This window comes from Physella acuta, unplaced genomic scaffold, assembly GCF_028476545.2.
Source record: "Physella acuta isolate Inbredline_101_S28 unplaced genomic scaffold, ASM2847654v3 ptg000419l, whole genome shotgun sequence".
Classification (NCBI taxonomy): domain Eukaryota; kingdom Metazoa; phylum Mollusca; class Gastropoda; family Physidae; genus Physella; species Physella acuta.
The window spans coordinates 168,726-194,578 of record NW_026731938.1 but is presented as its reverse complement, the minus strand read 5'-3'; the positions used below and the strand labels follow the sequence as shown (position 1 = coordinate 194,578).

General features: G+C 33.6%; 1 protein-coding gene across 1 annotated transcript; it reads right to left on the bottom strand.

Annotated features, from left to right (window-relative positions):
* LOC131942687 (neogenin) lies at positions 1–25,330 on the bottom strand (the record flags this gene model as incomplete). The annotated part of the gene is given in 33 exon segments (XM_059302590.1): positions 1–108; positions 455–524; positions 755–876; positions 1,169–1,279; positions 1,696–1,884; positions 2,018–2,125; positions 2,247–2,421; positions 4,085–4,221; positions 4,356–4,445; positions 4,837–4,941; positions 5,461–5,550; positions 5,860–5,958; positions 6,175–6,319; positions 6,439–6,562; positions 7,118–7,328; positions 7,507–7,579; positions 7,745–7,830; positions 8,017–8,118; positions 8,301–8,436; positions 9,336–9,454; positions 10,056–10,158; positions 13,636–13,748; positions 14,101–14,275; positions 14,400–14,536; positions 15,417–15,600; positions 15,757–16,049; positions 16,197–16,304; positions 16,613–16,757; positions 17,101–17,199; positions 17,317–17,543; positions 18,086–18,385; positions 21,858–21,981; positions 25,243–25,330. Coding segments are annotated over 32 exon segments (4,342 nt in total), but the record flags the coding sequence as incomplete, so codon positions are not given.
* Positions 25,331–25,853: the final 523 nt, after the last annotated feature.

Genomic DNA, 25,853 nt, shown 5'->3' with positions numbered 1-25,853 from the left:
TAGCTGTGGTAACTTGATTATTTCTTTCTGGGTAGTTCAAAGTGTTTTCAAGGTTCTTGCCTTTTTTTGAATTTTTTCTTGGAGCAGCTTCTTGTTTTACCAATTTGGCTGTTAAAAAAATGTAGCAATTAAAGTACACGCAACTCATTAGATAAATAAAATAATACAGGAATCAGAAATGTTACTCACTATATAAGTAAAAGACTATAGGCCTAATGTTTAAAATTTTCATAAAATTGTCAGAAAAACATTGAACTCCACTTTATCTCCCTTTGGACCGACTGGTTGAAATGGGTCTTACAATAATTTGATACTACTTGTTAATTTTTTGCACAATTATAGTGGCAAAATAAGTAGGGGCTAAGTGGTATTTAACTTGATTGAGGTAAAAAATAATATATGTTTTTAGTATTTAGTTTGTCAAAAATCTGACAATTTGAAAAATTGAACTCACCATAAGGTGGTGTTGTGTAGGAAACAACATTACCAAACTGGCCAATTCCATTATTATACTTTGCTCTGACCTAAAAGTAGTTTTTACAAAATATATTTAAATAATTATTCTGCTTTCATGATATGCATTTAACAAAAATGGAATTAGTTTTATAACACTTCATTTGTGGTTCAAAATCTTGTACCAATCTTCCATGCCATTTTTGTTTGTGGCATAATGTTGTTTGTAATTTTTTAATACAAATTAATTAGTAACCTAAATGTAATTTTATCTTAATTTCAAACATGTTATGGGTGTTACCTTGAAATGATAGGTTGTATTGTAATAAAGGTCAGTTATTAAATGATCATATCCACTTTCATTGCGGACTTGCCAATCAGAATCTTTTTTGTTAAGATCATCAGTGTAGTACACTAAAAAACCTATTGATACAAATAATTAAACAGAGCAGTCTTGCAGTCCTAATGGCCAATGGTATAGACATGGTTAATGTAAAATTTAACACTATTGAAAATAAGAAAATCATCACAACGATTATTGTAAAACTACAGGTTGAACTTCCATATCTTTAAACTCCAGGATGATAAAACTCTTTAGATACAGTTAAACTCCAGGATGATAAAAACTCTTTAGATACAGTTAAACTCCAGGATGATAAAACTCTTTAGATACAGTTAAACATAGACAATAGTTAAAAATTTTAAAGTAACTTACCAATAACACTGGGCTTTGAAGCTTCTGGATAAATCCAAGTTATTTTGACTGTTGTTGAGGTGTTACTGTAGTTCTCATTGATTGATGTTATAGAAGGAGGAGGCCTTTTATCTAATTTAATGGGAAAATAATTTAATATCAATTCTTATTAGTATTAATTATCATTAATAAGGATGGAAATTAATCCTAATTTCAATGTAGAAAAGCAAATAAAATAAAATTGTCAACATGTTGAACATTTTTGCATTTTCTTGATTAACCTACACACTTATAACCATAAGAGTTAGTTTATGGTAAGTATAAATGTTAGTTTTGGTTCAAGTATTGTTCTGGTTTTATACAACTATTATAAAAAAAATCAACATGATATTTCATGATAAAACTATTTTAGTGAATTCAAATAAAATTGATATTAATTTCGTTTGTGTTGTTAAGCCACCCACCTTACTATAGTATCGACAAAATGAAAATTATGATTTGAGTATATTTATCATTACATTTTTTATGCAAAAATAAAATAGGCGTACCTGTTGGAGGGTAAAATATGTTCAGATCACTTAATGGCCCATAACCTGCCTTGTTCTTTGCTTGAAGTTTGAAGTAGTAGATTGTATATGGCTCAATGTTTTTTATTTTAACACTACGTAAATTTGTAACCATAACTTTCCAAAGTTTCATATCATGAGTTTGTGTTTTTGACATATAAATAAAATAATCTGCAAAACAAAAGTGAAATTATAGTCAAAATAAGTTCAGAATATTCCTTTAATATTTAACACAATTTAAGAGAATGCTTTAAGTTTTAAAATTACTGTTGGTTTACTGATCAATTAATAGCATGTAACATACTTTCAATTACGCCATTAGGTTTCATAGGTTCTGACCAGGATAAATAAATTTGATTCATGTTTCCAGGCTGGGGATACATTTGGATATTTTCTGGTGCTGTTGATGGAGCTGGGGAATTCATTTTGAATTTTTAAAAAATATTATACATTTTAAAATAACAAATCTTAATTCGTTTAAACCAAAATTTAATTAAGCTGATTGATAAACAGAATACTGAGAATAGGCTTGCCTAATTCCTGTGTTGAGTTGACAACAGCTAAACTCCACTGACTAGAATTGCTTCCTCTAGTGGTTTTGATTGATACTTCATAAGAGCTCCCAGGCTCAAGATCTGATAGCACCAAAGACTGGGCACTTGTGTTGACATAACTATATGCTTCTCCAGATATTGAGGAATATCTAATCTGTAAGGTTTAGAACTATTAGCATATTTAAATTTGTAGGCCTTCTTAACAAATTTTCATCTCCCAATATTTAAATGTAAGTGTTGATTATATATATATAATGAAAATTATTACTTTAAATTAAAGCATATTATTTTAGCACACTTGCAAAACATAATTTAAGTATCATATTTTAAAATAATCACTTTATTAACCCTTTATCTACTGACGGTACTTATAAGTACCACTTTAATTAAATGCCTGTATTATATTAAATTAAATACGAATTTTAAAAATTATTGATGTATTTTATAGTATTATCTCCCCTGAGTCGCCGGTAGTCGGAGGTATCAATGTTTTTTAAAAATTAATGGTGTGGCGCTTTTTCAATGTCTTGCTATATCGGTAGTTCACAATTTTTCTGTACATTTCTCACACCCGTTCCTGATTTCCTTTTGTTTTACCTTATTTTTCAAGTTTTCAACCCCAAATATTTTTTATTGGCACTTTCAATAGTCAGGCAAACGTGTTTAACTTCTAGTTATACAATTTTACTCAAATTGTCTTTGTATTAGATCGATGTTTACAAGTAGACTTATAAGTACCGTCAGGGCACACGGTCATTTTTTTTTAGGATTTTTAGAAAATTGCAGATTTGTTAAGTGGAGTTACATAAATATTGTCTTGATAATTACTTAACGAAATGTACTCAAAAAATGATATTTACACATTTATAAGAAGGTTTGCATATGGTTTACCTAAGAAATGTTGTAATTACATGTTCATTTCTAGTAGTAAAAAAATAACAAGAATAAAGGTATCAGTTGCAGGCTCGTTTATAAGGTTTAGTATACTTCATTTGTATACCAAAGCCTAGTTCAGGTTGTAAGATTTAATTTGTTAGTTATATTTACTGCAATAAACTGTCTTGCCTACAACAACTGGCATTTACATAATGTAAACCTGTAGACTAGTAATAGTCCATACTTCTGCATATAGTATAGATCTATAAGATAAATTTTAATCAGTAAACAGAAAAGAGTAATCCACTACTTCTTCCAAAACACATTGAGCTCACTTCTATTTATGAACTTTGCACTGTAGTGTAGACTTGTCATAACATTATAGTAGGCTACAATTATATTAGTATTTCTAGTAGTTGTGTGCTGAATGACTAGGCTTTTGTTTGTTTATGCGGCTCATTGTACTAGTTATTGGAAGCTTCCAGCAAAAGCATGTTCAGTTTGGCAACCGTTGCTACACCAGAAAGACCACAGACAACTATGTGGGAGCATGACATGTCGGCAACTTTTGCTGTGTTTGAGGTCTAAGATGTGTTCCGATAGAAAATCCAGTAAAAATCGTACTCAAAATATACTTTTGTGCTGTATTTATGTGTGAAAATTACAAAAAGTGATTGTTAAAATGATTGCCATGTTATTAGTTAATAAATTGTATCGTTTGTTCCTGTTTTGTAAAAAAAATTTTTTTGAAAAAAAATGTCCTAGTTTACTGACGGTACTTATAAGTACCAATATCTGTTTTGGCCATTAAAAATTTATGAAACGAAATTTCCTTCGATATATGCTTTGAATGTGCCAAAAGCAATATAGTAACACATTGTTTAAGTAAAAATCTCATTCAGAACATAATTCCGTAAATAAAGGGTTAATTATTAACTTACCATATATGATCTTCCATCTTGTATTTTGGTGTTGTGTGATAGAGATGGATCAACCCATGATAGCTTTAGTGACTTTGGGCTCATGGATTCAACTTTTATTTTTACAGGTGTTAGTAATGGTGGCTCTTGAAATGGTACTGTAAATTAAAATTATTTTTATTAATATTCATAACAACTTTAAATTTTTTCTAGCTCAAAACAGCTTGTCATGAATAAATTATTCATAAAACACTATTATATAAACTAAGTCTTTTTTAAGTTATTATATTACATTTTTGTGTCCTAGAAATATTAAATGTAGGCAAGCTTTCCCCATAGGTATTGAAGGACCTCACACTGACTATATATTCAGAATCAGCCTCTGCAAGAAAAAAACAATAAGAATAATTTCAAAAGTTTAGTAGAATTTTTCACATATTAGAAAGTGAACATTTTATTTACATAAGGAAAGACTGGCATTCAACATTTTGCTATTTTTACTTTTATCATCTGATATTATTTAGTAGGCCTATTATAAACCTGCTTTGTTTAATTTGATTGCATCAACCATTAAACTACATATACATTATTAAATCTTTTTGTGTGAATTAGATGAAAATAAGTTATAACTATGAATATTACAATATGAATCAAATGAAATTTTGATCTGTGATCTGACATTTTTTTCATATTTAATTAAGTATATAATATGATTCAGACTGTAGTAAGCTAAGCTGCACATATACTTAAGACTTTTTAAAAAGTGGACTTACTTAAACCTGTAAGTGTGAAGGATGTTTGAGATGCACTAACTACTTGTCTGTAGACTTCAGGAATAAACTGGCCATAGCCAACTATATAGCCCTGTAAAGCAGAGCCTAAGGAAGTATTGTATTATCTGATAATAAATATCTTAATTAATGAATATTTACATAGATATAATAATTATTGAAGAATTACTTGTTAAAGGCAAATATTTAAAATATATTTAAAAATGCATTCAACTAAATTATTTACATAAGCCTACAGTTGATTCTGGTTGATTAGGCCACATAGAAACACAATTGTCTATGCAATGCTAGGATGTCATTTTTTTATAAGGGAGACAAGGCATGCAGTCAAGTGTATTTTGATTTAGACTTTTTCAATGGACATCAGGAGAAAGATAAAACATTGACTTTCTAAAAAGGGAACATGGTAGTTTTCAATTACTGTGGTTTCAGTAAACTTATAAACAGAATAGTAATTTGAAGGATTTACTTGTGACTGAAGTAATGAAATATTGATTTTGTCATTATTTAGTTTTTAAGTACATCAGTTTTTAGCTATAGATATAATTTTCCCTCTTGTCACTCTAGCCTGTAATGTTTTCACTACTGAACGTTATCTAGACTAACCTTTGTGAGATGGCCTCTTCCATTGGATTCTAAGAGAGTTTTCACTGGGTACAACAAGCAGATGTTCAGGTGGGCTGGGTTTAGTGGGTTCTGTAAGCAAATATTTACATTTTAGCTGATGATTTGCTGGTGCCAAAAAAAGTGAAGTCTCAACCTGTATTTTTAAACCTTCCCAATAAACATAGAAGGGGTTTAAAAGGAACAGCCTAAAATATACTAATCAAATTTTAAAAGTTTTAAAATGAATAGCAATCTAAAAAGATTTTTTTTTTACAAGTACAAAATACATCTTTTCTGTTCTTATAACAGTGCCTACTATAAATACTAATACAAATTAGATTGATATCTCCTATTGTATAGAGTTATGTATACTGTCAAGTAAAATCTATTGACATATACCATTGTGTGGAACTGAATCAATCCAAGGAGAAAACACTCCTGTTCCATTCACTGTCATGGCTGCCATTCTAAAGCTGTAGATCTTTGTAGTTGGTATATCTGTAAATAAACCCTTGGATACAAACTTGCATTGCATAACATATAGTTGGTGATAAATTACTTGCTGGTTTAGTATGAGACGATGGTTTTACAATTTAGTTAGCTATGTTTTTTTTCTAATTTAAAAATGTGTTTTTTATTCACCTGTTTAAATTACTTACTCTAAAAGAATAAAAAATATTACGTATGAAGCCAAATTATAGAGATGTGAGTTACTTAAAAATGTGTAGTTGGTTCTCAGTCTTGGCACTCTGTAGCCTGCAACTTTGTTCCCCTCCTTTTCTCTCAACACCAGCTTGTAGCCAATCACTAGGCCATTTGTTTGGTCTGGGTCTGGATGGTGCCAGGATGCCAGTAAGGCCTGATGACAAAATTATTAGTCAAGGTTTGTAAAATAAACAGATCCAAATACAGTTTTATTTTTGTTTGGTTTTCTGAAGAAAAAAATGCAACTGCAATATTCTTCTCTGTCTTACTTACAGAAGAGTTCAATGATTTAATCTGAACATTCTTGGGTGGTCCTTCAGGTTTATCACCAAATGTTTTTGCAAAAATGACAAAAGCCTCACCATGAACATCCCCAGCATATGGCAGAATCTCAAATCTACAGGTTGAAATGGTAAAAGTTAAATGTTGAAGTTTAAATTCAGGTGCAAGTTTAAGTCACTCAGTTGACTGTTAATTATTTTAATATCAATTTTGGGTGGGATTAAGACCAACATCAAAGTAACCTGCAAACATAACACAGTGAAACAGCTAGCCTATAATGTGAGTGCACTATTGCAGGCTCCATACTTCAGAAGACCCAGGTTTGGCACTCTAATCTTTACATAACATGTTGGGAGTTGAACCCAAAATCTGTCTCACAGCAAATCTTCAAAGTTTTGTATGAATACATATTCAAGTGTTCATTTTTGTTATATTAATGGATAAGAAGACAGACCTTAAATAGCTGAATATTGGTGTTAGCCTATTATTATTTGACTTATGACATCAAGTTCTGTCTAGTTTCAATGTAAGTCAGTGAAAGTAGAAGCAGCTAGGTATAATAGGCCTACACTGTCTTTTCATACACCACAGAAACAATTTAAAGTTTACTTCTTTTTATTAATAGCCATTATTTAACAATTTGAATTCTTACAAATTGCTTATTACAAACCTATAGTTGCTATTTTTGATCAAGTCCTTTGCCAAAAAATTCAACCGATGCTTGGGAATCCACTCAGTAAATTTTTCCTTCCAGCCAGGGCGCCAGTACTTTATGTTGTATTTGGTCACATGACCAGTGTCTGGAGCTTCCCACCTAACATGGATTTCAGTGGGTGAGATGGGAGTGGCTCGGACATTTTTGACAACACTTGGGGCATTATCTGACAATAAAACATAAGCATCTTAAAGCAGCTGTCTTTATTAGATACTAAAGTATAAAATGCGTACATTTGTTTGTTCATTAAGTATGACTGGTTTCAACACAGAAAGATGATTCATGCAATTAAAATATAACAATGTTTACTTATTTGTATTTATAGTTTAAAAGAATGGTCTTACTTAAGTAGGAGAGAGTTTCACCTTTTATGTTTGGTCTAGAATGTGTCAATGTATTGGGTAGATTTCTGTTCTCCTGCATTACACAAAGATTATTATAACAATGTTTTTATTTAAAAAAATGTTTTTTATTGACATATAATGTTATTATATGTTCAAAACAAATAAGAATCAAGTTATTTGGTACTTTCTTATATTTGGAAAATAATTATAATAAAATTAAAAAAAAAACACTAATTACAGTTTTTCCTGTTTCTGATAAATCAGCTGAAACTTTTAGCTTCTCCATTTCAGGGACTGATGTTATAAAATTGGCTTTTGGAAAATCTGTAAATATTTAAAATTTTACCCAAAAAGTACTGTAGCCTAACCTTATTTGTGTTAAATTTATACAATTCAAATAATAGAACAAAAATTTAAAAAAATCTGAAGTATTAATTTATGGTTAAGATACCAACATGACAAAGCTCAAAAGAAACATTTATTAACTGCTTTATATAATTTTATTTTTACCATTGTAGCTGGAGTGTATAATAATCCAACTAGAATTGGCCTCAAAGTCCCAAGTCATCAGAGTGGAGACTCGCACAATGTACATTTTTTTCTGGTCCAAATCTACATAGACATGCAGTGTTTTAAATATATATATATATATATATATATATATATATATATATATATATATATATATATATATATATATATATATATATATATATATATAAACTAGAACTATGAATGTGTGTATAATTTTTTATATGATATATATCGGAAGATTATATATTAAAGCATCTTACTCAAATTAAATCTGTTCCTTCGATTTTCCTTGGTAAAAAGTTTCTTCTCAGCAGAGCTATCTTCATTTCTGTAGTAAATATTAAACCCTTGTATGTACATTGGAGCTACATTGGTCTCCCAGGTTAATTGTATCATCTGATTATTAAAAATCAAGAAAAAATTTAATGTTAAGCTTTTTATTAGATAGCATGAGATTATAGAAACATTTTGTGTCTGGTATTACATATTTTAGATAAAATCCCAGTCTTATGAATTAAAGCAGGGGTCTCCAAACTACGGACCGCGGGCAGCATCAGGCCAGCGAGGTTTTCTCATCCGGCCCTCGGAGATCTTTTTGTCGACGGAAAAAAGTTTGTTGGAGGTGGCTGAGAAAAAAAATTCTAAAGAAACTGAAAATGTCGCATTGTGTGCAAATGCCATTGAAGCAAATGTGGCCAGTTGCCCAGCAAATGACCTCCTTAAAGACAAGTTCAAAGAAGGGCGGGTGGGTTTTCATCAGTATTTGTCCAAGGAAAACTTTCCTAATATTAACTTTGGCATCAAAGTACTTTTCAAATTTTTGAACAACATACAAACTTTATCAAGAACGAAGTAGGCCTACGTGAAGAGCAATTTGACAACAAACTTGGACATCGAATGTGTTCTCGATCCCCTACAGTGTTCTTTTCAGACTTTTTTCTCGGATGGGGGCACTTGATTTGTATATATATATATATATATATATATATATATATATATATATATATATATATATATATATATATATATATATATATATATATATATATGTATATATATATATATATATATATATATATATATATATATATATATATATATATATGTATATATATATATATATATATTCCATTGGGGGGGGGGGGTAGAAAAACTCTGGCCCCCGAACTAATATTTGATAGCTAATGGGGCCCTCGGGCTGAAAAGTTTGGAGACCCCTGAATTAAAGTAATGTTTGATGTGATATTTGTGTTCTCAGCTTTCATAAAATGAAACCATAGACTTGTTTTACTTACAGAAGAGTTAATTCTAATTGCTGATAAATTGATTGGTTGTAGCCCATGATTAGATAATGTGGTTATTTCCACAAGAGGTCCAACTTCACCCAAACCATCTGGAGTGCCAGCAGTAACTCCTGAAAGTGTTGAGATAATAAACACAGCAGTTCAACTAGAGCCTTATAGAGACTTTTGTAAGATATAAAGGCAAGCATAACATATTTTCTATTCATTTCTACAAAAAAAATTACATTTGTAAAAATATATTGTAAATTTAAAAAATGCTTTACTTTAAATTGTAAAGAATCTACACTAACTGTATGCCAGTCTTAATAAGAGAAACTTTTTCTGATATTTTTTTTAGCTCAGAGGCAAGAAAGAATTTCAATCACTAAGGAAATATATAGCACAAATAAATAAACAAATACAAATAAATCAAAGTATGTTTGTTAATATTTTATACATTACGCCACTATTTATCTGATTGCCATGAAAATTTAAGAGGTTTTTTAATCACACATATTGAATTGGATTCCTTTATGCTTTAAGTTGCAGCAACATGAAATGGGTTAGCAATAACTTATAAGTATCTAAATACTCAAAAAAATAGGTATAACATGTTAAATAAAAGCAATGTTAAGAATGGCAACCCTCAGCAGATAAGTAAAACCAAAATACATTGACAGTATTATTTTAGTATTAATTATGTTATGATATCAAAATAATTTGACAACAAACCTACTAAATAGCTTGAGTTAGGCTGAAGGTTGTAGATCTCTGACCCTACTCTGCTTGTATTGAAAAGTGTTGCTTCAATATCCCTCACCCCACGGTAGCTGACCTAAATTAATATAAAAAGTATTAAGTAGGTATTCAAAATGAAATTTTTATAATGAAATTAAATAAAATTTAACACTTCCACCTGATAGAGACTGTTTTCATCAGAACAGAAACACCAAATTTATTGGTGTATGTCCATTTTTAAAAAAGTTATGAATTTTTTAAAACTCAAAAAATGCGTTCGCTTTTTGAGCAGTAAAGGGTCTATTTGAGACCCCTACTAACTTCTACAATAACTAAGTTAGAACTCTCAAATTTCTTGCACACACAGCCAGTAATACAAATAGCAAACCCAATTTTTTTCAAGGTAGTCAGACCGATATAAATAGAAAATTTATTCACATAAAAATGAGCCAAAGCACAATTTTACCGAAGTACGAAAAGGGAGACAAAAAGTTAATTTACAGTCATTTTTAAAAAATCATAGAAAATCAACTAATTAAGCCACATTAATAATATAAATGTTCTAAGAAAGGAAATTCAAAGCATGTTAATATGAAACAAGCAGGTAAAGAATTAGTAAAGAAAGTAATTAGCGAGACCAGATTAAGCAATGTCAGTTTATAAAAATTTGAAATTTTATCCTTTTTCAAAAAATGATTTAAAAATATTTAAGTAAGGTATCTCAATAAATTTTACACCAACTTAAAGCATATGATGTTCTTAATATATAATAAACACAGAAACATAACATAATCATTCTGCAAAACAATACAAGGCATCCTTCCTTAACGCCCAAAATCAAGAATTTTCATTACCTAACATCCTTCAAAAAGTGTTCTTACTTTTAAGAAAGTAATATTAATTGTGTAGGATACATGTTAGCATTAATTTGTTATAAAAAAAACTAAATAACTATACTATTACTTTACTTATATACTATAATAATAAGAAATTTCATGCATTTTAAAAACTGACGAAGTAAGATAACTAATAGACTTGTGATGTTCATCTAGTTTTGTTACTCTGGTTCCTAATCATGACTTGCTTAGCATGAATTTACTTGTTACTAGTATATTTATTTCTTTTAGTTAGTTATTGATCAAAGTCAACTTCTGGAAATGTCTAGGTCCTAACTTATACAATTATCAGAAATCTTAGAGCAGGTTCAAAAAGACAGGTCAATATCCTGATTGGGAAAGTTCTCTATGATGTTGGGTAGCATTGTAATAATTAATAGTCAATATCCTGGTTGAGTTTGTCTTGTCTTCTTCAAGGTTTGAAGTAGCATTGTAATAAATGATTGTGAACTGCCAGCACACATCAAATTATGGAATCTAGTAAGGGATCCTTCCATTGGTCCAGAGTAGAGAAAATGTCTGTGAATAAAAACAATTAATTAGCATTTCAAATATACTGACTTATATAGCAGGACTGTATATCTTTATACCAACTTAGATATCAATCATGTAACATTACATCATTATAAATATTAAGCAAAGTGCATACAATACTAACATTTGACAAATGGTTTCCTTCAAAAGTATTCAGGAGTCCTGTTGATGCTTACACAAACAATACATATTTTTTGGCAGGCCTTTCAGTTTCCACTTTCGTTTATGCTAATATCTTGCTCTGTAAATAGAATAATAATAATAAAGGTAAGGCTGCTCAATGCTTTTTAGATATAAATGTAAGTACTATAGATAGTTCTACTACTAAATATTAACATGAAAGCAATGGTGAATCTAACTAATCTAAGTAGATCTAGAATCTAGACTAAATCTAGAAACAACTTTGGACTAAACTATTATGGAAGGGGGGCTACATTTTATTTTAAGTCGTCTGTACAATAAATCTAGAGATTAAAAATGTAAAAGATCGTAATATTCTAAAATTTAATGTAACTACTGCACATATATAGAATAGTTAACTAATAAACTAGGAAAGACAAAAAAAAGCAATGCTACAATATATTGAAAGTATGCTGTTAACCGCTGCTGTAATATAATAGTTGAACCCAACACTACGAGAAAGTAAAAAAAAACATGGCGGACAGTCGGCTTGAAATATCGACAAAATATGGATAGTTTAATCGGCCGATGTTATTAACTAACATAATTTACTAAACCAAATTAAATTGTATCATCCTTTTAAACATCTTTTTGATTTAATTGTGCATTCCTTTTTTATTTCAGTGACCATAAATTAAATACAACGGACTTTTAAAAAAGGCTAGATAATTTTTTTGAAAAAAAATTTTTAAGCGTGGAGCAATTACCGATAAGCGGGCACTAATATTCAAATGTATTAAAGCAGCAGTTAATTATAAATAAAAAGAATATAGCTAGTAATATAACGTGCATTCAACTTACCTGCACATGCTTTTAAATCCACTGTAATCAACGAATAAACACAAAATCTGGTTCCGAACCGAGGTCGGGTGTTCCGGAATTCAACAAAATCTTGACTCAAGCCGGCGAAATTTAGATGCGGGTCGTCGCGATTTGTATACATTGGTTTCATTTACTGCGGTCCGACCCCATACATGGAGTGTTCATTAAATTGTAACAGTTTTATGGCAAATTGGATGCCCTTTCGGAATATACAACTTTGGCGGCTGTAAAATTATTTTTTCATGGAAAAAAAACATTTTAAAATTTTAAATTGAACATTTTTAGCATTTAATTATATTATACAGTTGGCAAAGTTATACCATCTTACAGAGCTACCATTCTTCTTTCTAAATCAGTGGTTTCTAATTGCGTATGTGTTATGGGGTCGGACCGCCGCGCGATGCCGCAACGCGACCAAAAATTTTTAAAACCGGCTTAAATTTTTCGGCTCATTTAGAATACCTATATTAAGTTACTTTGGCTTAATTCTAGAACAAACTTCATCTTACTCTAAAGTAATCAAAGATTTTACATACATATTATCAGTTAAATATAAAAAAAAAATCATGTAATAATTTTCTACTTGAAGGTGTCATTATATTGTTGTTAAAAATCATAATAAAATGTATGGGCATCTGCCATGCTGTTACCTGGTAATAGTTGAATGTATGGGCATATGCCATGCTGTTACCTGGTAATAGTTGAATGTATGGGCATATGCCATGCTGTTACCTGGTAATAGTTGAATGTATGGGCATATGCCATGCTGTTATCTGGTAATAGTTGAATGTATGGGCATATGCCATGCTATTACCTGGTAATAGTTGAATGTATGGGCATATGCCATGCTGTTACCTGGCAATAGTTGAATGTTTGGGCTTATGCCATGCTGTAACCTGGTAATAGTTGAATGTATGGGCATATGCCATGCTGTTACCTGGTAATAGTTGAATGTATGGACATATGCCATGTTGTCACCTGGTTATAGTTGAATGTATGGGCATATGCCATGCTGTTACCTGGTTATAGTTGAATGTATGGGCATATGCCATGCTGTTACCTGGTAATAGTTGAATGTATGGGCATATGCCATGCTGTTACCTGGTAATAGTTGAATGTATGGGCATATGTCATGCTGTTACCTGGTAATAGTTGATGTTGTAGGGGTAGTTTAGTGGAGGTAACCAGCTGACTGAAATCCTTGTGGGTGAGAGGGCAATTGTTTGAATTTTATACACAGGAGGTGGGGGTGGCACTGTAACAGAATCAACACCACATAAATGTTACTGTTTTATCTAAGATTACAACACCACATAAATGTTACTGTTTTATCTAAGATTACAACACCACATAAATGTTACTGTTTTATCTAAGATTACAACACCACATAAATGTTACTGTTTTATCTAAGATTACAACACCACATATATGTTACTGTTTTATCTAAGATTATAACACTTATTAATTGTTGCTTTTTTATTTAAGATTAGATTTCTAATAAAAACAGAGAAAATACAGCCAATATATAAGACTAACATTATTAATTTTTAAAAATATTTATAGTTTTTTTTTTACATATTTTATACGATGAATATGTTAGTATATACCTTTGACTCTCAAGGTAACAAATGCCTCATCTGTTGCTGACAAGGATTTGGCTACACATTTGTAAGCACCTTCATGTGCTAGGCTGGTGTTGTGCAGGGAGAGAACAAAAGTTGTCGTAGATCTCGTCTCGTCTCTCACAGATCTGACGGAGAATCCAGTCTGGCTCTCAACACCCTGTGTGTGTCAGGCTCACAGTTAGGCAATGATGGGAAAATCAGCTGAATAATTATCTTAATAATGTTAACACTGCCATACTGTGTTCGTGTTTTAATTTAAGAGAGAAGTCTATCATACACACCTGATGGTACTCAATGTTGGAGGGTACATGGACCCATTTCACCTCAGTTATCTTTTTGCCCAATATTTCACAGATCAACTGGGCATTTGAGTACATGTCCACTGTCATTCCCTCAGCAAACTGAATTTTTGGAGGTTCTGCCAATCATTGGAAGATAGTTCATATATTTATCATGTATTCTGTTTCTAAACACATGATGGTGATTCTAATATTGTAACTCAGTCAAACTTTAGTTAATAAAACTAATAACAGAACCTGTTAACAAACCTAACCAGTGTTTCTTCCAGACTTTTTTCTCTGGGAGAGAGGGGGGGGGCACTTAATATTTACAGGGGGGAGGGGGGGGGAGGGGACGCTGGTAAAAGAATATATTTACTATATAAATTTCCATTTGGCTCGGGGAGGGGGGGGGGGGAAAGGCAGCAGACTAAAGAGATGCCTGGAAGAAACACTGACCCTACCATTAACCCACACATTTAACAAATCTGTTTACAAACCTACCATGAAACCACACAGTTAACAAACCTACCATGAACCCAGACAGTTAACAAACCTACCATGAACCCAGACAGTTAACAAACCTACCATGAACCCAGACAGTTAACAAACCTACCATGAACCCAGACAGTTAACAAACCTACCATTAACCCAGACAGTTAACAAACCTACCATGAACCCAGACAGTTAACAAACCTACCATTTACCCAGACAGTTAACAAACCTACCATGAACCCAGACAGTTAACAAACCTACCATGAACCCAGACAGTTAACAAACCTACCATTAACCCAGACAGTTAACAAACTTACCATTAACCCAGACAGTTAACAAACCTACCATTAACCCAGACAGTTAACAAACCTACCATGAACCCAGACAGTTAACAAACCTACCATGAACCCAGACAGTTAACAAACCTACCATTAACCCAGACAGTTAACAAACCTGTTAACAAACCTACCATTAACCCAGGCAGTTAACAAACCTACCATGAACCCAGACAGTTAACAAACCTACCATCAATGACCAGCTGTAACACCTCCTCATCAGTCCCTGCCATGTTTCTAGCCACACACTTGACCTCCCTGTCCCCTGCCTTGGTTATGTTGTATAAAAACAAGACTGAGGTCACAACGTCCTGTGTAACTTCTTGGGCAATGGTCACTTTCTCAGCAAAGTTCAATTCTGAACTAGGAGCCTGCTTTAGATGTTGAACAATAATGGAATAATTTTCAGCATACTAAAATGTTTATCAATTTATCAAATATTTAAACTTTAATTAAGCAAGAGAATCTGTGTAGCAGTATATAGCAGCCCCGGAATTTTTTAAATGTATAAAGTAAAGTGCAGTACAGACCTGAACAAGGCTAAGATCTCCATCATCAGATTCAATGAACCATTCAATTGTTGGCGCCTCTACACCTGAAGCCTTGCATGTTATGTTGGCATCACCACCAAGACTGACATTGGAAGCTTGGTGTAGTGTTACACTAGGCGGTGCAGTAAAGGGAGGTAAGGAGGAGCCCAGGAAATCTTCCAAGGGCTTACTGTAGCTGTCACTGGTGCTCAAACTAAAGTCAGTGACCTCAAACATGCTGCTCTGGTCTGCTGGTGCCACAGTGGATCTAAAACTGTCAGAAAACGTGGCATCTGTAAGTAGAAAACAAATTACTATATATTTATTTTGTAAGTGTGTCATTATGATATCAAACAAGTTTTAGGTTAATTTAAAAAAACCAATAAATATGAGTACAAACTGAAATATTTGTAAGATAACTCAAGAAAAATTGTCCATACCAGTATTGATAGTAGAAATAAAAAATGATTCCCATTTGGTGTAAAGACCAGTTCCATGAACCATTCTTGATGCAACACGTACTCTACACGTCTCATTCAGTCGAATGTCTGGAGCATTCATGGTGCATGGTAGACATTTTTTTATTAAACTTTTTTAAAATCAGAAAATAAGTAGGGCAGATACCAAGGATACTTGTAGCTATAAAGCATGTTTTGATAAAATCTAATAAATGGAATTAAAAGTTTTTAGTCTTCTAAGCTTTCTTTTTAAAAAAAAAACTACTGCTTTAATAAATACTGTTAATAGCTACATACATATTACATAATGAACTATATGTTATATATCTTTGCTATAAATCTAGGATAAAATATTTATGTCAAACTTTAAAATTAGAACCCAGTCTAATGCGAGCTACCTTTAAGAATGTAGCTGGTATTTCCTTTTTCAACAGATATTGTTGTCATTTTCCCTCGCCTTTTCCTTCCACATTGATGTTGTATCGTGTATCCAATTGTATTTCTTGGTAGGGGAATAGATGGCTGCCATCTTACAAGAACTTGCTAATTTTATAAAGCAACCAACAACATACATAATTACTTTTTTGTGCCGTTAAACTCTGTCGTTTATTTTATGATAATCTATTTGTTTTTAGATAATACTCTGGGATCCTCTTCAAATGACATAAAAGTTCTTACATTACCACTGATGACAAGAAAATATATTCCTCAACTAACAAAATGTTCTTACGTTTTCACTGATGACAAGAAAATATATTCCTCAACTAACAAAATGTTCTTACGTTTTCACGGATGACAAGAAAATATATTCCTCAACTAACAAAATGTTCTTACGTTATCCCCGATGACAAGAAAATATGTTCTTCAATTAACAAAATGTTCTTACGTTATCACCGATGACGAGAACTTCCAAAGATTTCGGCGCTTGGACGTTTGAAAATGTCTTAGCTTGTACCACAGTACTGAAGCTGTTTGTGCCGTCTGTCTGGTTAGGGGAAGTAAATCACGATTTACTTTTTGTAATGAGATGGATGACATGACATTAAAATTTAACATAATAAATAACTATTTAAGCAAATTATTATTTTCATTACTAGTTTACCTTCCTGCTCTGCATTTTAAAAGTGTAAAGTTGATTAGGACGGAGTTTTGTCATCTCATAGACGGTCATCTCCCTTGATATGTTCACTTGATGAAAATGTTGCCTGGATCCAGCCCGCTTGTAGAAGATTGTATAGCCCTGAATGCTGCCATCTTGTACAGGCGGTATCCACGACAACACAATATTTTCATCGGATACAGGTCTAGCCGTTAGGTTTCTCACCAAGTCTGGAAACGATTGGATACAGGATAAATTATAATGCAGCCACTGGTTAAAGTATATCTTTTATATATATATATATATATATATATATATATATATATATATATATATATATATATATATATATATATATATATATATGAAAAATGATCTGCGGGGGGGGGGGGGGGGAGAAATAATTTTCTACTACCTTTACTTGACTTCAGTTGACTCCTATATTAATACATTTATGTTTAAGCATCAGTTTTGAACAACATTGAAAAACATCGCAAAACATGCTTTGGACTGGAATCCCCAGGGAAAAAAAAGGGTTGGCCGGCCAAGGAAGACATGGAGAAGAACGGTTGAAGAAGAGGCAAAAACAGCTGGGCTCACGTGGGCACAGATAAAGGGAGCAGCCCAAAACCGAGTCCGCTGGAGATGTGTGGTTGCAGCCCTTTGCTCCCCAGGGACCACAAAGGAAAGATGATCAGTTTTGAACAATCCGAATGAATAAATTAATCCCTTATAGAGAAAATGGGATATATAAACACGTGATGTGACTGACCTTGACCTTCATGTAATGCCAAGGTCGTAAAGTAAATGGCATCGCTCCAGTCACGTGACCACCTGTCGTCATCTTTGACGGACAGCTCGTAGGTGGAGTTGGGCACAAGTCCAGACAATTTGATTTTCCTTGACCTTGACTTGACCTCCGTGTAGTTGGTGTTGGCCGACCTGTACCGTAGCGTGACCTCACGTCTGGGTTTGAGTTTAGCGCTCATGCCGCCATCTTTCCATTTCACTTCTGCCGAGTAAGGGGAGACAACCCGTGCGTGGAGCGTCAGCTCTCCCTTGTTTTGGGCTTCTGAAAACAAGTTAATAAAAAGTCTAGTGACAATTTAAGCGCAATTTCCTTAATTAATTTTTTGTGACCGAACGAAAGGATATTTTTGAAAACTTTCTTCGGCAATATTGTTCTAAATTATGACAGAAATCGATTGGTAAATGTTTCAAGGTGCTAAGTGGTCTGGTTGCCGAGATATGGGCCGAAAACAGCATTTTTTCGAGTTTTTTTGGCTTTTCCGGGAAATCCAGGAAGGAATTCCGGGAATATTTTTGGCCCACAATCATCCTCGGAACTTGCTTAACATATTTGCTTTGGAACTAGTCCTCGATATTGCTTCGTTGAGGAGGAGATACGACTTAAAGCAGCGGACACACATCGGACACACATCCATCCAGAACGAATTAATAATCGCAATTGTCAGTATGGAAATTGCGCTAAAAAAAGTATAGCATAATTACGATTAGTTAGTTACATGCTCAGATTGGAGTGAATGACGATGACGTCATGCTCTACCCACCACACTCCGATTTTCAGGCTCTCCCCTCTTCACTCACAACCACACTGAAGATTTGGAACGGGTCTACGACAAATTCCAGAAAGAAACTCTACCGAATGCCGTTTGCCAGAAAGCAGTTTTCCCGAATGGATACTTGGTAATTTATAATATAAACTATTTAAAATGTTTTTTATGTCATCAAAATGTCAAATCCAAACTTATTAAGAAAGACCCTTAATAATATAAACATATATTATAAACATTTTTTCGGAAAAAAGGCCTTAGGCAAGTGGCTTTCGGATAGTTGTCCTATTCGGGCAAGTGTCCATTCGGGCAAGTGTCTATTCGGGCAAGTGTCCATTCGGGCAAGTGTCCATTCGGGCAAGTAAAAGTGTCTGTTTGGCTCCAATTCGAAACTAAGAAAATAGTCTAGATCTGGCTACCGTAAACTTTAGTGTTAACCAGTGTGTTGGTAGACTGGTTTAACCGTTCTGTGTCAAAGGTCAATGATGTGATCTATATTAATCGTAATTAACTAAGTATTCTAAAATGCTTCGTAAAAGCTAAATTTCATTTAAAAATTTCACAATCCCATAATAGCAATGCATGAGTGCAAAAAAGAAAATGTTTAAACTATCAGCGCTCGTTTACTACTTTTAGTTCCTGACGTCATATGACAAAGAGTTTTTTGAGTTATGTACCTTGACACATCAAGAACGACAACTCGAATAAATCATCCGCTCTCATCACACAGAGTTCAACGTACAATCTTTCATTTTTACAGCTTTAGGGGCAATAAATTATTTTTAGGACAAAGCGATATTTTAATGTTAGAAAGCACGACCAAAGTATACCACAGGCCGGGTTAAATTTACTCTCATCAATAGACCACCTGCCTGTCATTACCTCCCATTAAAGGGGCGCCTGATAGTTGCTAAGCCGAAAACCCCCTGGCAGATGAGGCTCGATAGCTAGAGACTGCAACCCATCTGGGCAAGTAAACTCCAAAATCAAACAACTGCTGTCTTGTAGTTTGTTCTTGTACAGACAAAGTCAATCGAAGTAAATCCAGAAAGAAACGCAACTTGAAGAAAGGCTTTATACTTATAGAGCGTAACATGTTGACGCGTAGTCCTTGATTGTGTGGAACAGAGGCGTAGCGACCCTTCCCGGCGCCCGGGGACAAACTTTCGATTTGCACCCCCCTCGAGCTATTCATTTGCACCCCCCCCCCCCTCAAACTTTCGATTTCCACCCCCCTCGAACTTTTCATTTGCACCCCCCCTCAAACTTTCAATTTGGCGCCCCCCTAAGGTCGGCGCCCGGGGTCATATGTCCCCCCGCCCCCCCCCCCCTCGCTACGCCTCTGGTGTGGAAGATGTCCCGTCCTACATTACTTACTGGTGTTACCTTCTTTACTGTTTACTTTACCGTACCATAAACTACCATTTATAAGCTATGTAAAAAAATTTTTTTGGATTAAGTATGCAAGTAATGATGTCAAACAAGGGGGCGTATTGCTACTTTTTGGAATCACGAGGTTGCCGCCCCTTCTTATGCTCAACAAAGGGTCATGTGATAGCATGTTGTGGTCATGTGTTAGTGTGTCAGTGTTGTGGTCATGTGTCAGTATTGTGGCCATGTGTCAGTGTTGTGGTCATGTGTCAGTGTTGTGGTCATGTGTCAGTGTTGTGGTCATGTGTTGTGGTCATGTGTCAGTGTTGTGGTCATGTGTCAGTGTTGTGGTCATGTGTTGTGGTCATGTGTCAGTGTTGTGGTCATATGTCAGTGTTGTGGTCATGTGTCAGTATTGTGGCCATGTGTCAGTGTTGTGGTCATGTGGCAGTGTGTCAGTATTGTGGCCATGTGTCAGTGTTGTGGTCATGTGTCAGTGTTGTGGTCATGTGTCAGTGTTGTGGTCATGTGTTGTGGTCATGTGTCAGTGTTGTGGTCATGTGTCAGTGTTGTGGTCATGTGTTGTGGTCATGTGTCAGTGTTGTGGTCATATGTCAGTGTTGTGGTCATGTGTCAGTATTGTGGCCATGTGTCAGTGTTGTGGTCATGTGGCAGTGTGGTGGTCATGTGTTGTGGTCATGTGTCAGTGTTGTGGTCATGTGTCAGTGTTGAGGCCATGTGTCAGTTTTGTTATGGCTATGTGGCTATGCTATGGTATATATCCATCAATGCTGAGAAATACAAGTTTTTTTTTTAGACAAAAGATGTCAGAAATTTAAAGCTATGAAACATTTTAACGATCATCCACTACAAGAGGAGGATAATGGGATGCAACATAATTGTGTACATCATTCGTCAGCTGACAGTAGAAAAGCCTAAATGACTGACATTTTTGACATCAACAGCACAGATTAATCATAAACCCACTAAAACTGCGAAGTTTTAAATCATTTAAGTTTAATTCGTTCATAATTTGAATTTTTGTTTCAAGTTTGACGAAATAATTGAAATAGTTTATTATGGACAACACAGGGCAGTGTCTTTTTTGGAGAATAGCGTCAGAATATACGAGAATTTGTGCACTATGAGATGGTGGTAGTTATGGTGGTGACGTTGATTTTGCTGTTTATGGTTGTGATAGTAGTGGCGTAGATGATGCAGGTTGACGGTAGCGTCGATAATACAGTTTCTTATGGTGGTGTTGGTGGTGGAGGTGTTTTCAAAGGCGATAACGGTAATGATTGGGATGTAGATGATGTTGGTGATGATGGTGCGGTTGCTGTTGGTGATGCTGGTGGCGTGGTAGGTGTTGGTGATGCTGGTGGCGTGGTTGCTGTTTGATGATGGTGGTGTTGTTGCTGTTGGTAATGATTGTGGTGTTATTGCTGTTGGTAATGATGGTGGTGTAGTTGCTGTTGGTAATGATGGTGATGTTGTTGCCTTTAGTAGTGATTTTGGTGGTTGTGTTGATGGTGTTGGTGTTGATGGTTGTGTTGATAATGTTGGTGATGTTGAGAAAAAGCTAAAGAATGTACTCACCAGTGAGCGAGATGACGTAGAGCACAAACAGACAAATGGCGGTTGTCATCGTTGTCATCACACGTCTAGCATGTTCCAGAGGTTGTACAAGTTTTGCTCAATTACAGATTTGTTTGTTACACTCCTACCAAAAGAAAGATTTATTTTGTTACACTCCTACCTAAAGAAATATTTCTTTTGTTACACTCCTACCAAAAAGAAGATTTATTTTGTTACACTCCTACCAAAAGAAAGATTTATTTTGTTACACTCCTACCAAAAGAAAGATTTATTTTGTTACACTCCTACCTAAAGAAATATTTCTTTTGTTACACTCCTACCAAAAGGAAGATTTATTTTGTTACACTCCTACCAAAAGAAAGATTTATTTTGTTACACTCCTACCTAAAGAAATATTTCTTTTGTTACACTCCTACCAAAAGGAAGATTTCTTTTGTTACACTCCTACCTAAAGGAAGATTTCTTTTGTTACACTCCTACCTAAAGTAAGATTTCTTTTGTTACACTCCTACCTAAAGTAAGATTTCTTTTGTTACACTCCTACCTAAAGGAAGATTTCTTTTGTTACACTCCTACCAACAGGAAGATTTCTTTTGTTACACTCCTACCTAAAGGAAGATTTCTTTTGTTACACTTAAGCCGAAAGAACGATTTATTTTGTTACACTCCTACCTAAAGGAAGATTTCTTTTGTTACACTCCTACCTAAAGGAAGATTTCTTTTGTTACACTACTACCTAAAGGAAGATTTCTTTGTTACACTCCTACCAAAAGGAAAATTTCTTTTGTTACACTTAAGCCGAAAGAACGATTTATTTTGTTACACTCCTACCTAAAGAAAGATTTCTTTTGTTACACTCCTACCTAAAGGAAGATTTCTTTTGTTACACTCCTACCAAAAGGAAGATTTCTTTTGTTACACTCCTACCTAAAGGAAGATTTCTTTTGTCACATTCCTACCTAAAGGAAGATTTCTTTTGTTACACTTAAGCCGAAAGAACGATTTATTTTGTTACACTCCTACCTAAAGAAAGATTTCTTTTGTTACACTCCTACCTAAAGGAAGATTTCTTTTGTTACACTACTACCTAAAGGAAGATTTCTTTTGTTACACTCCTACCAAAAGGAAAATTTCTTTTGTTACACTTAAGCCGAAAGAACGATTTATTTTGTTACACTCCTACCTAAAGAAAGATTTCTTTTGTTACACTCCTACCTAAAGGAAGATTTCTTTTGTTACACTCCTACCAAAAGGAAGATTTCTTTTGTTACACTCCTACCTAAAGGAAGATTTCTTTTGTCACATTCCTACCTAAAGGAAGATTTCTTTTGTTACACTCCTACCAAAAGAAAGATTTCTTTTGTTACACTCCTACCTAAAGGAAGATTTCTTTTGTTACACTCCTACCTAAAGGAAGATTTCTTTTGTTACACTCCTACCTAAAGGAAGATTTCTTTTGTTACACTCCTACCTAAAGGAAGATTTCTTTTGTTACACTCCTACTGAAAGGAAGATTTCTTTTGTTACACTCCTACCTAAAGGAAGATTTCTTTTGTTACACTCCTACCAAAAGGAAGATTTCTTTTGTTACACTCCTGTGGAAAAGAATATTTCACTCGGCTTTTAAAGTTTCATACAATAATTAATGGCGCGCTGTGTAATGTGCCGTGTGTTTACGTGTTATAAATCAAGGTTAAGAAAAGATAATAAACAGCCGACCCATGCACCGCTGTAGCCAACTGATGTACAGACAAAATACTGTGGCCCAGTACTAAGGCTAGATCTGGCACCCATATATGCACCTAGGTGCAGAACAGCCGTGTCTTATAACAGACAAAATGTTCTCGGAAAATGTGTACCTGTTCACATGTGTACCTGTTCACATGTGTACCTGTTCACATGTGTATACATGTGTACCTGTTCACATGTGTATTTGTTCACTCCATCTCAAGCTATCAATGTGTACTAAAGTACTCACATTTATCCTATCCTTAATGTGTACTGAAGTACTAACATTTATCCTATCCTGTGTATTTAAGTCTCACATTTATCCTATTCTCAATGTGTACTAAAGTACTAACATTTATCCTATCCTGTGTATTTAAGTCTCACATTTATCCTATCATTTATCCTATCCTGTGTATTTAAGTCTCACATTTATCCTATCCTCAATGTGTACTGAAGTACTCACATTTATCCTATCCTGTGTATTTAAGTCTCACATTTATCCTATCCTGTGTATTTAAGTCTCACATTTATCCTATCCTCAATGTGTACTGAAGTACTCACATTTATCCTATCCTGTGTATTTAAGTCTCACATTTATCCTATCCTCAATGTGTACTGAAGTACTCACATTTATCCTATCCTGTGTATTTAAGTCTCACATTTATCCTATTCTCAATATGTACTAAAGTACCCACATTTATCATATACTCAATGTGTACTAAAGTTCTCACATTTATCCTATCCTCTATGTGTACTAAAGTACTCACATTTATCCTATCCTCTATGTGTACTAAAGTACTCACATTTATCCTATCCTTAATGTGTACTAAAGTACTCACATTTATCCTATCCTGTGTATTTAAGTCTCACATTTATCCTATTCTCAATTTGTACTAAAGTACTCACATTTATCCTATCCTTAATGTGTACTAAAGTACTCACATTTATCCTATCCTGTGTATTTAAGTCTCACATTTATCCTATCCTCTATGTGTACTAAAGTACTCACATTTATCCTATCCTTAATGTGTACTAAAGTACTCACATTTATCCTATCCTGTGTATTTAAGTCTCACATTTATCCTATCCTCAATGTGTACTGAAGTACTCACATTTATCCTATCCTGTGTATTTAAGTCTCACATTTATCCTATCCTCAATGTGTACTGAAGTACTCACATTTATCCTATCCTGTGTATTTAAGTCTCACATTTATCCTATTCTCAATATGTACTAAAGTACCCACATTTATCATATACTCAATGTGTACTAAAGTTCTCACATTTATCCTATCCTCTATGTGTACTAAAGTACTCACATTTATCCTATCCTCTATGTGTACTAAAGTACTCACATTTATCCTATCCTTAATGTGTACTAAAGTACTCACATTTATCCTATCCTGTGTATTTAAGTCTCACATTTATCCTATCCTCAATGTGTACTAAAGTACTCACATTTATCCTATCCTGTGTATTTAAGTCTCACATTTATCCTATCCTCAATGTGTACTAAAGTACTCACATTTATCCTATCCTGTGTATTTAAGTCTCACATTTATCCTATCCTCAATGTGTACTAAAGTACTCACATTTATCCTATCCTGTGTATTTAAGTCTCACATTTATCCTATTCTCAATTTGTACTAAAGACTCACACGTATCCTATCCTCACTGCGACATTAAGTTGGCCTAACCCCCCTCTGCTATAAAAAACACCACAGCTCTGAATGCGCCCAATGCTCACTGGAATTGTTTCATTACAGCCGTCAGCAAGATGTAATGGCCAGCAATTAGCTGAAGGAAACAGCAGCTTGTAATGGCTGAACACTTGGTCATCCACTTGATGGACACTCACAACAGTCCTTCAAACTTTGACACACGTACAAGTAGTCGATGTATTGTAGTAGTGCGGTTATTGTATTGTCATGTGGTTATTATTGTAATCATGTGGTTATCGTATTGTAATTTTGTGGTTATTGTATTGTAAACATGTGGTTATTGTATTGTAAACATGTGGTTATTGTATTGTCATATGGTTATTATTGTAATCATGGGGTTATCGTATAGTTATGTGGTTTTGTATTGTAATTATGTGGTTATTGTATTGTAAACATGTGGTATTTGTATTTTAGTCGTGTGGTTAGTGTATTGACATAAATTAGTTGATGTATTGTAGTCATATAGATATTGTATTGACAGAAACATAACAGAGGTTTCTATCAGTTGTTTTATAGACGTAGGCTACATTACATGTCAGATGCTTTCT